Below are 15,195 nucleotides of genomic sequence, written 5' to 3' on the forward strand. Positions count from 1 at the left end.
GGCCGAACAAACTATGTTGCCAACGGTAGATGGCGTTCAACGTAAGTGGGGATGGAATAAAGACTCATTGTTGCGATGAAAATTCCCATGTTGCGAGAGAGATATATCCATCGAAGGACAGTTGGAAAATATGCGTATGGGAGTTTGGATACCCTATATTATTGAATATAACTTAAAAATTGACTTTAATGGATGGATCAAATTCATTCAATATACTATACAATGAGCTCAATTTCGTAGTCAAATTATCCTGAAAAGTATATAATATCCCTTAAATGGTCACCCTGCTAAGCAGTGACTTAAACCAAAATAGGGGAGCGGCTGTTCCGGCGATAGTCCACAATCGATACACCACGAAACACGTCGCATCTATCGACAGAGCTGTTGAAATTCAAGTTTCAAAACACGCACCGCGACGTACATTTTTTAAAAGTTTTTATTTATAAAAATGCTTGTTAATGTCGGTAAATCAAGTGTGAAATCATCATATAGCTATAGTATTGTAATTGACAAATGATTAATAACATATTTTGGAGTAGCGAAACGTTTTACATTTGAAGATACATATTTTTAAGCTGAATTTCCATTGCAAAAGTTGCGTTCTGCAGAGTTTTAACAAAGTAAAGCTACTAAACTTAAATCACAGATAACACTAAAGTGTTTGTTACGATATATGTGTGTATGTATTTATATATAGGCTGCTATATACGCAAGTGTGGTCTTCTCCTCTGCTCAAATCGGTTGTTACAGGCCCGCTTTGAACATCCTTCCTACGTTCCTTTTCGAGTGTGGAAATCATAGAGATAACAAGACTTGGACTTAAGTTTAAGTTAGAAAACCGCTAAAACTATAGAAATTGTGTTCGTGTGTGTGGGTGTGTGTTATAATTGCAATTATAATTGCATCTTCATCCTTCTGCATCTCCACTTGTTAAATGCAACAATTGGTGGCTTAAGTACTACGAAAAACAAGAGGCTTACGTTTTTGGGGATACACGGATGCAAATGATATTCGATCTGTCCGCCTGCTCTCCCCCTTCCGCTGTCAATGGCACACTTTGCGTGTAACGCGAATGGCAAAAAATAAACACTGAAACGAAACGAAACTGAGTTCTGGTTCTGTCTCTCCATCTGTCTCCATTTGGGACTATGATGATGATATGGGCCTAGAGTCTAGACATGCACCTCCGGGCAGTCCTCATCCTTAATTGACGTATACTGAACCTTCTTGGCCACGTTATCGAAGACCGGCGTGATCATGTACTTCAACTTGTCGCGACTCACGTAGACGAGGGCCACCAGCAGCCCCAGCAGTATCATGCTCAGCACGATCAGCAGGAAGATCAGCGTGGCCGTGTGGCCGCTAATGTGCGCCGTAGGCTGCTCCGCCCCATAGCTCCGCTGCTCCTCCTCGGCAGCATTCAAGATGGTGGCCGCTGCAGCAATGGCCGCCTGGCATTCTCCCATATCCAGCTGCAGGATGTGGGCGGGCGACGGATCCACTCGCGTGGAGCTTCCACCCGAGTGGAAGCACATGAGACTGTCCTTATTGCGCACCGTCACCCGGGTGGACTGGATCCACGCGCGGAAGGGCGCAATGCGGCAGTCGCAGACGAAGGGATTCAGATTAAAGTCGACAATCAGATTGGCCGTGCGATTGGAGCGATCCTCCAGCTCGTTGAGCACGCGCATGTCGCTGGGCTTCACGAAGCCAAATTGATTCCGTTCGAGGTCCAGGAAGCGCAGGTTGTTCAGGCATCGCACCTCGAAGTTGATGTCCCGCAGCTGGTTGTCGCCCAGATGCAGGTCCCTGAGCGAGGGCAGATCGCAGAAGACGTTGCGGTCCTTGAAGTGCGTGATCTCGTTCTGCTCGAGATGGAGTTTCTGCAGCTTCAGCAGCTGGCTGTTGACGAATATGTCGTGCAGGTCCTCGCTCAGCTGCGGCGAACTGTTGTCCTCGAAGGCGTCCGTCAAGTGGAGGCTCTGCAGGTTGACAAAGTTGGAGAAGACGCGCGGATGATGGTGATTGACCTCGTCGTCGTACCGGGAGATGCTCAAGTTGTTATGGTTGAGGATCAGGCGCTCGACGCGCGGCACATGGTGGTAGCTCTTGCCGCGTATCTCCCGAATGTGGTTGCTGCTCATGTCCACGATCTTCAGCTGCTTGTAGTCGTTGATGCTGCCAAACACGTTCCACGGCAGCTCTGCGATGTGGTTGCCTGTGAAGATCAGCACCTCCACCTTGTCGGGCATGAACTCCAGGACGCTCGTGTTGCGCAGCCCCGCATTAGTGCAGTTCACGACATACTGCATCTCGCTCTCGTACAGCTCCTCCCCGCAGCTGCAGGCGGGCGGGAAGTTGGGCCCACAGCTGGGCGAATTCTGGGCCTCCACATCCACCAGGGCAATGGCTACCAGGAGCACGCCCAGGACCAGCCATCCTCTGTGCCTCGATTCGGTGGGTGGCATCATGGTGTGTGGCTCCTACACCTCTATCGTAGCTCTCGTGGCTAGGCTCTTGAGCTCCTGCGTCGGGGTCTGCAATTAATAGCACGAGCAAAATGTTTTATTAGTTGCGAATGCATTTTAAAGTGGAGCCCAAAAGCCGCAACCTCAATCTGCCCCTTCTCTATGCATCCCCCATGATTGTTGGATATTTATGCTCAACAAGTTGCAGATTTACGAGCTTATGAAAGGTGGCTGGGCATCGGGACACACCTCATGGTTTAGCCCACGCGACCCACCCGGCGTATGGGTAATTTCTGTTTAGTGCCGAAACTTTTTGTCGGGTGGAAGCCTCAACAGACGCCAGAAGCGCACTCAAGCGGGAAACAGGTAGCAGGAAGCAGGAAGCAGTAGGAGAGGAACGAGAGATGCGGCGAAGCCGTAAACCCGATTATTTTTCCCCTCTTTTATTGCTATTTGTTTAGTGTGTGTGTGGCCGGGATTTTTGGGCTACGAGTTGTGGGAGTGTAATCTCAGTAGAAGCGCTGGCTGGATGAGTACCATTTGCTCGAAACGATGATTACCATTCGAGGGGCTAATTAAGTCACAGAGAGCCTCGTCTCTCTCTCTCTCTCTAAAAAACACACAAAAGATTCTGGCTAGGAAACTGCATAAACGGGCACAACCCGCACCCGCACCCACCCCTATCCCTATCCACGTTCGAGTGTTGTGTTCGGTTCCCTTTGCCACGTTGATTGCCTCCTTCGCTCCGTTCAGAACGGGTGTCCTTTCCTCATCCGTTGGATGATGGTTCAATTAGGACAGGAACATTTCTGTGGAAAGTGAAGCGAATGCCTTACCAAAGGGTCATTCAAAGCGGCATCAAATATCCAACTGTGAAAATTGAAAACTAACGGCTCTTTAATGGGCGACGAGCCCACAGCATGCCACGTGCCACTTCGGCCACACTCTGCAACACTCTCCATGACTCTGCCACTCTGTCTGCTCTCAATTATCTCCTGCCGGCAATTATGTCGAAATATTTGATTCGATATTTGCCTGGAATTTGAAATTCCACAAAAATTAACAAAATTGTGTGTTTCACAGCAGAAATTCTTATCTGCTGGCTGGCAAAATATTTACCAATTAGTGAGAGTACTGTACACAAAGAGATACAGGGGCAGAGAGATAAAGTGAGAGAGAGAGAGAGAGAGAGGTTTTCATTAGGCAGGAATTCCATTTACCATTCTTCCCTTTTCACACTTTCCATCGCCCGCCACCCACAAAAACAGAGAATTTCCCTTAAACGTTTCTCTGCCAAAAAAAAAAGAGCACAAAGCTAAAGCCAAAGCCAAAAGAATGAAACAAAAGCTGCACTTGAAGCCCACCACTACCGTTAGAATGAATGTAAGCAAATACTAACATGTTCATGCATGTCCGTGCATGTCCGAGTGAGTCATTTCCGGTCGGACGCTAACAAGCGGCGACGGCGACGGCAACAACAACACTGTACGTGTAGGGTAGGCAGCACTACCACTCGAGACCCTCTACTTTACCAACTTCCTGCACCTCTTTTACACCACTCTCTCTTTGCAGTTTTACTTTAATTTCAACATTTATGTCTTTTGTTTGTTATTTGCTTTGTGCTTTGTGTGTTTACTGTTGCAATAACATGGGTGCCGTACCTGTGCCTGTACCCCTACCCGTACCCGTACCCGTACCCGCACCCCTTCCCTGGGGCAATGCTCCACTGCAATAATAAGGCAAACAAACAATTTGTTCTTTCTTTACTGCACTCCCCTCACTGCTTGAATTCCGCTCCTCTTTGCCTTGTGGAATTTATGCATGCGAGTAAAATAATAATAACAAAGAAAAGCAACAAAAGTAACAATAACCCAAAAGAAACACAAATGGAGAAGCAACAACAAAAGCCAGAAGCGAAACGCAGGTAGCAGGTGTTGTTTGGCGGTGTGGAAGCGGTAGATACCCTATAAATCTAGATCTGACCTGTAACGGGATTTTAGCAAATAATATTCTACCAAAATCTGCAGAGTGCTGTCTTCTGCCCAAAATGATAATACCCTCTTCTCGAATTCCACCCCTCCCCCTCCAGGGTAGCAAAAGAACAGTAAACGAAAGAAACCAGAAACAACATCGACAGAGGAGGAGTAAAAGGAGGCGGCATTATAATACGTAACAAGCGCAAACGAAATAATAACGGTTAACATTTTTTGTGTGCTTTGCATTCGCACTCGCACTCGCACTCGCATTGCTGTCCCCGCTGCCACTCCTTCTCCACACACTCCCTCTCCTTGCTTGCTCCTCTCCACTCTTCTGTTAATTCGTTAGTTGCTGAAGTGCCAGGCACTTGGCAGTTGCAATGCAAAGGAGAAGCGGGAAGAGAAAAAGAGAACTACAGCTGGTGCTGGAGTCAGAAAAAGGGCAGGGGTGATGGGAGGTAATACATGTGGGAATGAAATTAAAGGTGGGCCGCCGCCTCTCAATTTGTACGCGCGATGGGTGACAGAGAGGGGCGAGGCGGCACGAGAGAACTTTTGCATTTGTGTCTGTGTGTGTGTGTGTGTGTGTGTTGGAGAGTGTGGTCTAATTAGAGCATAAATGTACAGTTACAAAACGAAAGAGAGAGAGAGAGACAAGAGGTAGAGTGTGAGCCAAAGAGAGGGAACCAAGGAAGGTTGAAGGCGTACCGTTAGGATAGATAAGTCACATTTATAACGTGTGTCGAGGGTCACCAGCTGAAGGAGGGCAGTGAGGCGTGTGGAAGGAGTAGAGGAAGGTGCAGCCACAACCACAATTGCTTTCAGCTTTCAGCTTTCCGCTGTAACGCTGACTAACGACAACCAATTAGCTTTCTACATTCACCCATTCACCCTCATTCATCTACGTTTTTACATATGTACATATGTACATATGTAAGCCACATACATATGTACATATGTATGTACATATTTATCATAATCGATTCCCCTTTGAACATTCGATAAGGCGACATTTGCTCGATGAATGGAATCACATAATTCAGATTTAAGACTTGACATTCCATAACTTTCCCGCCTTAATCCATAATTTCCACTCGAATCCGCCGCAAACTCTAGCTTTAGCTTAACTTATTTCATAATCTATTTGAAGCATAATTTAGCTGTTACTAAAGCTTCTCATTAAAGCAAGCATCCCATCACCCACCAACACCTCAACGAAAGTCTCCCCTGGAGCGGAATCCCCACTGAAATTGAGTTGAGTTTCGGCTTTCGCTTTTCAGTTCAGTTCGAAGGGAAAGCGCTGGAGAAGGAGCAAGAGTCAGCGACGGAGCAGCAGATGCCTCCATTATCACTCCTCAATCGGAAGCTGTTCTGTGGCCAAGCAAGCCCCAAGCTCTTGCCATTTTTCTTGCACTGAAATCTGATGCCACGCCCCCGCCCACTCCACTCCACACCACTCCAGACTCTGCCTTCTGCAGTATTGCTGGACGGGCGGCGGGTGGGATGTCCTTGGGATTTTTCGCCAGTCAAATTTCATTGTTGGCACAACTCTTCGTGCTCCGCCTCCTCGTTGCATGCTGCTTACCCTGGTACTCTGGGGCAACACTTGTGCTCTTTAGAGGGCGATGATTTCGCTCGCTTGCAACACTTGCATTCCAATTTAATGGCGGAGTCTTGCCTCTCCGCCCACCTCTTCCTGCCCGACGGAAATCCTAATGCGGCCAACAAGCGTTTAATGTCCTTCTGCAGTCATTAAAGGAAGCGAAAATGTTGAAATGTTGTTTAAAAGCTTTTTCCCCAAAGGAAACTCCGGGATTACACTCTCGCCCCACCCCCCTCTCTGCGACTGCCTTTCACCACTGGGGAGTTCCAGCCAAAAAAAGGCAGCGGTCAACTAACTGTTCTTCTGGCCATAAATTTCCGAATCGCAGTAGTCGCCGGAGGAGTGCGAGAAGTGAGTTATTGCCGGGAACTCTTCCCGGCTGCTTCACGGCTTTGTTCCGCCTTGTTTATGGCTTCATTGACTGCCACATGGAACCGCTAAAGAGCACGAGAGCTGAGCTGGGAGCCACTTGTCACGGTTGTCTCTCACCTGTTTTTCCCTCTGCTCAGGAAAAGCCGCTGCTCCAACGACAATGCAATTAAACGCGACTCTACGCTGCAGTGTCCTGGCATGGTCCTGGCCCCAAACTCAATTAGGTGCAGGTTCCAGAGCGATGGGAGGGTAGAGGAGAAGTGCTGCTGCTGATGCTGCAGTGTCCGCCGCAATATAAAATTGTTGCACGTTGGCTTCTTCATAATTTCATTATGAGAGGGGAGGAGGCAAAAAATACGACGAGACGGACACGACACAGAAGCCATCGAGAGGAAGGAGCAAAGGGAACCACATCAGCAGGAAGCAGCAGCAGGAAGCTCCACTTTTGAGGAGCATCAGGAGCACCAGGAAGCCGGAGATAGAAGGAACCCGGGAACACGACTTCCACCCATTGTCGGTGGTGGCTTGACCAGGAGGGGTGTTCCGCTTGGGGCGCCATGTAATTAGCAGACAGCGACAGCTAATTGCAGCTCAATGGCCAAGTACCTACCTATCTCGTAGCCAGGAGTCTTGCCCATAAAGGAAGTGAGAGTTTTTCAAACGCCAAACGGCGGCAGGAAGTTGTGCAAGGGGAAATCCAAGGGAAATGCAAAAGTTTGAGGGGAAACTACTGCGAAGGCGAGTGCGAGAGAGTTGTGGTTTTTGCGGTCTTTTCAAGAAAATACTGAGGGAGCAGCTTTCCCAGCAGGAGACGAGCTGAAGGGAAGGAAAGGGAAGGAAAGGTAGAAAGAGACAAAGAGGAGAGTGGGAAAGGGAAAGGGTCCAGTGAAGGGTGATAAAGAAGAGAGCAAGCGAGCGAGCGAGCGTCGGAGGATGGCCAGAAACAGACTCCAAAGTTTATGATGTGGTTACCAGGTGGTGCAACAGGGTCGGTGCAGGACACGGACATGCCCCATGTGGTGTCATGCGACGTGGTGCAGTGTCATTAAGGTAAGTGGAAGTTTGGCGAAGCAGCAAAACGAGGGTGCAGCACTGTAGCAGGAGTGGGATGTGGGATGTGGATGATGACGGGGGTGTAGTAGGGCTCAGACATTGGCACATTTCCGGTTATAATGCTGAAAAGTGATGATGATATGCTCGGGGGCAGGATGCAGGATGCAGGACTCTTCTCCACAACAAAAATCATCCACAACCCAAGTGTTCTGTGGCTTTCCTGTTCGACTTTAAAAAGGACAACTACCAAAAACGCCAGCAATTTGGGATAGTTTTGGTGTTTAAAAGAAAAACACGGAGAAGGAGCGTGCCCGGGGGTGTTGGCATATCCTGTGGCACACACACACACATGCTGGCTGGTGGCAACAACAGTGTAATCAAACGTCTGCTCGGCTGTTCAATGCCTTAAAGCGTAAATCCCATTCAAAATTGGTAATTGGAATAAAACGCAACACGAGAGCTGCACACAGATACTCCCCCACAGAGAGAGAGAGAGAGACAGAGAGAGGGAGAGGGTGAGCAGGGGGGTGGGGTATACAAGAATGCAACACGAAACACGTTGTTGCTCCAACACTCCCGCACTCTCTGCCTTTCTACCCCTCAAAAAGTGCATATAACCAGGCTGAAAATTGCACGTGTTGCCAGAACCAAAAAACAAGGGAAACATGAATGGAAAATTGCAAGTTTGGATGGTCGAAGCACTAGATACCCTTTAAAATTACACGCAATTCGGCCTTCAATGCATTGCAACAGTCTGCTTCAAGTCCTGGCACCCCGCTTGCTGCATTTAAGGGGTATGCACAAAAATGCAGGCGGCATTTGGAATCCGTTTTTCGAACAGGCATCTATAGGCAAGTGGCGGCACTCCTGCACCCCCTCGCTCCTCTCCCCCTATCGGTAATCTATAGAATGGCAAGTGGAACGAGAGAGAGGGAGAAGCAGGAAAGGGGAATGTCAAGGATGTTACAGCGAAGCGATTCAGAGAAAGAGAAAGGAAGGGACGCTGACGCGATTTTGGGGCAATCGACAATTACGCCTGCTTTGACAGCGTTGCCAGTTCAATGGCCCCCTTCCGCCTCTCTCACCAAACCCACCAATCCTTTACATTTTCCCCCTCCCGCCATTCTCTTTTTGTTTTGTTTTTCTTCAAAATTGATGCCAGAAATCGCACACGGCCAAAGTCGCAGCCAAATCGCAACTAAACCGCCCACAAATCGCACTGGCGACACTTTGCTGACAAATTGCATTAAAAGCGGCTGTCTCGCTGTCTCCCTCGCTCCTGGCAATTGTATTACGGTATTTGTTTTCTCGTTTCGAGGTTTTTCCTCCTCTTTTGTTTCAGTTTTGTTTTTTGTTTTTTGCTTTTTGGGGGCGCGACAACAAACTTTTCGTTTGCATATTTATTGGGTTCTACAGAGTTTCCTTTTTTCCTTTTACCCGGAGGATGCTTCTACTGCTGTTTGCTGTTAAATGGAGGATGGCTACAGAGCCACATACATGAGGTGGAGGCGTGGGCTGGTGGTCTGGTGGGGGTTACGATAGGCGGGGCAGGCGACAAAGGCAAGTGCATTCATAACACTTTTTGTGGCGCTTTCCACTCAGCCGAGAATGTGAGGGAGGAGCTTTGAATGAAGTGAAAGTGTATTTCAGAGGTTTATGATGTCAAAGGATGTCTAGATTTATTTTATTTATTTTTTTATCAAGGATGTTGTGTAATTTAGTCGAAAATATCCTTGAAATTCAGTCCCATTCAAGGAGCGACCTTGTTTTGTACACTGACAACATGAAAAGCCCTCAAAACTTTAAGGAAAATAAATATATGCCTCTATGTGAACACATTTTAATTCGATTTTTCCATTTTTCCATTTTCCATTGGATTTTTGCATAAATTTTCCACACTCTATCAGCACAAAAAGATAGATGCCTCTTTTTTCGCTTCAGTTTTTCTAAATATTCGATTTGCATAAAATTTAAAAATGCTCAATGGCCACGAACATGTAGTATGAAAACAATCGTGAAATACAATTAAATATTAATGGAATTCGTACCAATATTCTTTGAGGGTTTGCTCATTTTTTATGCACTAATAAATTGCATCGAAAATGTAGTGGAAAAATAAATGCAAAATGCGAGAAATGTGCGCTTTGGGATCAGCGTGTAGAATGATTATGAGAGAGACCAACAGACTACGATCCTTCCAGGAATGCATTCCCTTTCAAAGTGTTTCCGCTGCACTCTGCTCCACATGCCACATGCCACAGACTGGACGAGGAGTCAGTCTTCCCTCTGCCTGTGTTTGCGTTTGGGTTGCGCGCCACAACAATGCACTGAAGCACTGAAACAGTGAACGGGCTACCAGACTCTTCTCTTGGCCATTTGTTGGGCCAGGCTTTTGGGGCGAGATTTGAGGCCAGGGAGCGGCGTGTGGCAGCTTGGCAGCCAAATTGCCTTGTCGCTGTGGTCCGTCCTCGGTTTCAGGGTGGGGGCAGAAGTTATGTAGAAGAGCATTTCAACCTGTTGAACTTAAGCGCCTGACCTCTTCACTTTTGTTCTCTTTCTGCACTCAGCCGCTGCTGGCCCCTGGCCGCCCCTTGCTGCTGCACCTTCTCTTTCTCTTGTTGCAGCGCCTTTGGCATAGTTTTTATGCCCCAAGGCGCCTTGCAACTATTTATAGACGCCGTTTGCCTCTCTCTCATTCTTGCTCACTCTTCTCTTTACTATTTTGCTTCCATCTCCCCCTCCCCATCAACAGCTGTACCACTTTTTGCTGCTCTCAAAAGTGCGCTACAGATTTTGTTGCCCTCTGTCTCTCTCCGCCACTGCGCCTCTCCTGAGCCCCAAAGGCATATCAAATTGAAGGTAAGACTGTCGCCCGCACTCCTTCCTCCTTCCATCTCTTTTAGCAGCCACTTGTCAACTGTTGTTTCTGCTTTCTTAGTTGTCGTCTGCCTCTTTCTGCTTTCCTGTTGGCCGTCTGGTGTGTTTCCTCTTCCTTTTGCTCTGTTCGCCTCCTCCTCTTGTTGTTCTTGTCCTCTGTCCATTTATCTGCTAAAGCAGAAGGCAAACAGCTAACGGTAAACGGAGAAGAACACGACAGGTGCGGAAGAGAGAGAGGAGAGAAAGCGGAAGAAGAGCCTTGTAGCAGTTATCTCTCTCTCTCTCTCTCTCTCGCGGTGGGACACGGCGTCCTCCTTGTGTCCTCCATCATCATGCATGGCACAATCCAATTATCATACGGCCCTTTGCTTGGGTGCTCTCTGCTCCCTGGTTGCCAAGGCGCTCCACTATGGTCCAGATGACCACTTTTCTTGGCCAAAAGGCAATTTTTAAAAGTTAAAACCAAGACGTGGTTTTGGCGCTCTGCATTAGAAAAAAGAGTGACCATCAAAGTTGCGTACCAAAAATTTGCATAGATGGCGCCACCTTCGCAAAATCAGCTGTGAAACCCAGCGGTCATTATTGAAAAGCACGTGCATTGAAAAAGTACCAATTTTATTGCTGTTTGAAATGTCTCATAAATTGAAAAATACGATTAACTGATCCGATTTTTTGGATGCATTTTATTCAGTAGGGTTTTTACTACGTGTTTTGTAATGTGAACGGTATCTAGTAGTTGGCGATGTCTTCGTAATTTTATGTCAAAGTGAGACCTTCAATATGTGTCAGTTCGTAGTAAAGACTAATTTTTGAGAAGGTTTTTTTAATAGAGTGTCACCTAGTCCCACCTTGAAACCTATTGTGTGTCGTAGACCAATAAATGATTGATAAAATGTATATAGTCACAAATGCCACATTTGACCACAACTCTTACAATTTGCATTTATAGATCATAACCTCAAATGAGAATTTTCAATGTTTTTTGCCGTTTGGAACACAATGAAGAAGAAAATTGTGAAGTAGGGTACCATTTTGCATTGCATTTAAGCCACAGTATTAGTCACTAGCTATTTTGGAGGGCTAGAGTGTAGCCAGTGTAATATTGTTTTATAATGGAAACTGCTGAAGAGCATGCTCTGTGGGAGAAAAAATGCGATTATCTTAGATTTTTAGGTTGTTTTAACTCGTGCTACGACTTTTTTTATAGAATCTTGATCTGCTAAACATATTCCCATCCTTCTTTTGCTTCTAACTTTTTGAGAAAAAAAATTAAAAACCGATTTTCCCTTAAAAAAAAGGAGCTGCTACGGCGATTTTTTCAAAAAACCTTCCTCTCCCTATTCTTAACTTATATCAAAAGACTAAATCAAAAAATCTTGTTCCGTTCGCGAGTTATTCAATTTGGCCAAGAAAAGTGGTCATCTGGACCATAGTGCGCTCGACGGACGACCGACTCCTCTAATTGGAAACAAACAGCTTGGGTCCTTGTCCCCATCCCTCTTCCAAAAGAACAAGTCAAAAGGCCAAAGGGCAAGGTGTGTTATTATAGGGTGGGTCGACTACGAATATTTTTCCTATGTTTTCCCTTATTTTTATAGCCACTCATTCGCTCTCTCTCTCTCTCTCTCTCTGTAATGGATGCGATTCTGTTGCTGTCTCATCTCGGGCCTTACCTTATTGGGAATAACTCCTTACCAAGAACTAAAGAAGATAAAACTGTTACATTTTTTGTAGATTTTTATGTATTTTTGCTGATTTACATTTTGACAACGCTTTAGCGACCTCCCACTCTCTCTTGTCCTTTCTAATGCAAAAACCTTTCCTTTGTCCATTCTAATCTCTCATCAACCCATGCGCCTCAACCACTATGTATGCCCCTCCGGGAAGAGAAAGAGAGAAAGAGAGAGAGAGAGAGAGGGCTTCTATGGCTTTTTGGGGTTCCGGCCTTTGCGTTTATTTAAAATTCATTCATTCGCAGTTTCTTTTTTGCTGTGAAAGCGAGGGTCAGCCGCTAAAATAACGGAACCCATGTCCTGTCAGCGATGAAAACGCCAAATATTCAATTGGGGGGAAGCCACACAAGCCCATCAAAGCCACTTCCCCTCCCCATACACGATGCAACAAAAACAGTTTATAAATTTCTAACAACTTTTTATTTTGGTTTTGTTTTCGGGAGCGAAAGTTGATCTGCATCAGAAAACAGAGTGGGGGGTTAAAGACAAAGAACGCGTTGAAAAGTTTCCATTAAAAGGGACACACACACTGTAGCAGAGAGAGAGAGAGAGAGAAGCGGACAGATGGGCGAGAGGCCAAGCGGTGTGCGACACAGAGATTCAATGAAGCAGAGAGACAGAAAGAGGGAGGAAGCAGCGGCGACGCGAGTGGCGTGCCCTAAAGCTTTATTCGCGGTTTTTGTTTACGCTGAAAGTGTTTTACAAATTGGGGATTGATCCGAAAAGACCGAAAAGACCGAAAAGTGGCAAGTGAAACGAGGAAAGTGCAAAAGTGAAAACAAAGCCAAGACCGAAAAGAACAACTTTTGTTTTCGCTAAGAGCAAAGTTAATGAAACGCACAGAGGGAGAGAGAGGGAGAGAGAGAGAGGGCTGTGCGGGGGAAGGGAACATAATCTGTAGAGTAAATATTAGACAGTAAGAGGAAGAGTAAACACAAAGTTTGCCATTGAATGTAGCGACATAATACGATTTATGTTTCAGAGTACTCCCAGAAGCAGGGAAAGATTTTATTTTAAAAGATTTAAAAGAAAACATTTAAGAGTGAGCAAGTCAGAAGCTGTCATGAACTGCACCAGAGTATCAAAGCAGAGAGGCGAATTGAAGAGATCGTCCCAAGAGACAGGTATCACAGAGAGAGAGAGAGAGAGAGAGTGCATAAACAGCGAGACAGCGCTGGAATAACAGCGCCAACAAACGGTAATTCAAATAGCTGCAAAATATCCAAGGCTTAAACCCAACAAACAACAGCAAATACAACATAGAGCATAGAGCATAGAAAAGGCACAGAAAATCACATAAAAGCAAAGGTTGAGGGCGCCCATAAAGCGAGTGAAAGAAGAGAAACTATTTCAAAGTCATTTGGTAGCGGCAGTGGTTGAGGATGGAGGTGCAGAAAGCAGAGAGCAGAGGGTAGGGCAATGGGCAGAGAGCAATGGTAATGGGCAATTTGCAAGGGGAGAGCAGAGGCAGTGGCAGTGGTAATACTCAGACTAGATGAAAGGCAAACGAGAAGAGCAAGTGAGCGAAGTGTTTATTGCAAAACAAAGCAACAGCAGAAACAGCAGCAACGGCGGCAACGGCAGCAAAAAACAGCACCGAAGAAAAACAATGAGCGAAACGGATGGAGGATGGAGGCTAAAACAAACGGTGCAAAATGCGTGTGCTTAGCAGGTGCGAGCGGGAGCGAGTGAGAAACTGAGTGGAAGCAAGAGGAGTGCTAATAGAAACACAGTTATTTTTAGGCCCTCCTCCATACAAGGTGTTCAAGTGGCGGCACAGAACTCATTGAATACCTAACACGTTTGTTACACATACAAATGTACATACGTACATGTACATGTATGTATTTATGTACAAAGATATACATATGTACATATAAATATGCTCGATTCTATACCGCTTAACGCAATACTTGCCAGACGTCAGATATTCCTTCCATTTTGTTTCATGTTAAAGGGTAAACCATTCAAAATGGAATATAAAATGAGTTGCAACTTGCAAGAGAACCACAAACAAGATGGAAATCTTTCTACTCTAGTACCCTTCCCTCCCTCCCTCCCGCTCTCGCTCTGTCTCTCTCTCTGTACATTCCTCCTTGCCCCTGTGCTCTCTGCCTCAATATGATTGCCTTTTGGCCTCGGGGCACTTGTCCTCCCACTATTCCTATCCCCATCACTATCCCCTTCATCATCGTGGAACAGGCCCTCAGGACTCGTTAAGTTTTTGACAGGCCAACTAATTTCAGACTGAAGAGAAGAGAGAAGTTCCCGCTGGACAGGCGACAGTGGTTCTCCGAGGGAAAGCGAAACGCGAAGTGACGGGCAAAGACCCCTCGTCCGTTTCCCCCTGGCCACACTTCATCTCTGGCCAATCAATCTTTTGGCCCGTAGTCCAGAGTCCAGAGTCCAGAGTCCAGAGTCCACAGTCGAGTCGAGAGTCCTTGGCAGGCAGTTCAAGTGTTTGGGCAAAACCCGTTGCCCGCTTCATCTTCATTCATTTGGGCAATTGCTTTGCCTTCTGCCTGCTGCCAGTCCTTTCTCCTGCACTGTCCCTGGGCTTTTCTCTGCCCTCTCCCCTACCCTTTGCCGCTAGAGTGTTTCGCTTTGGTGGAACCACCTAACGACTATTGCAAATATGTTGCAATTTTCCTCCAGTTTTGGGCTTTGCCTGTCCGGCTGCTTGCTCCTCATCTCTCATCCTTGGCGATCCAGCTGCCCCTCTTTGACAAGGACATGGCTGGTCCTGTGCCCCACAGGGACCTCCAAAATATGTTTCAACTGCAGGAGTGCCTCAGCCTCCTCAGGCTCCGGTTTGTTCACTCCTCCTGCCACCAAAGATTGATCACAGTTGGCCCAGAGTTTTTGTAGCCCTTTTCCTGCAATTTTTATTTCCGGCAACACCCCCTCCCTCTACCCGTTGCATCCCTGATACTCCCATTTTCCATTTTCCATGTCCTTTTGCCGCCTCTCGCTGTCGTTTAATATGAAAAATTGCGCGCAAATATTTGCAAGAGCTTCCACCAGAGCGCAGTGGACAGAGGAGTGAAAGGAGCGGAAGGAGAGGTGCTGCAGTATGTGTGGTGTCAAGGGGCATGGCCCCTGCACCAAACCCC

At 46.6% G+C, this 15,195-nt stretch overlaps 1 protein-coding gene across 1 annotated transcript in view; it reads right to left on the bottom strand.

Annotated features, from left to right (window-relative positions):
• Positions 1 to 533: 533 nt before the first annotated feature.
• LOC117897427 (trophoblast glycoprotein) overlaps positions 534 to 15,195 on the bottom strand; it is a 47,985-nt gene continuing 33,323 nt past the window's right edge. Inside the window, exon 4 of the mRNA XM_034806265.1 lies at positions 534 to 2,537. Within this exon, the coding sequence (XP_034662156.1) occupies positions 1,173 to 2,471 (1,299 nt within the window). The 5' untranslated portion in view covers positions 2,472 to 2,537 and the 3' untranslated portion in view covers positions 534 to 1,172. The remainder of the gene's footprint in view (positions 2,538 to 15,195) is intronic.

The sequence above is a fragment of the Drosophila subobscura genome, chromosome O, assembly GCF_008121235.1.
Source record: "Drosophila subobscura isolate 14011-0131.10 chromosome O, UCBerk_Dsub_1.0, whole genome shotgun sequence".
Taxonomy (NCBI): domain Eukaryota; kingdom Metazoa; phylum Arthropoda; class Insecta; order Diptera; family Drosophilidae; genus Drosophila; species Drosophila subobscura.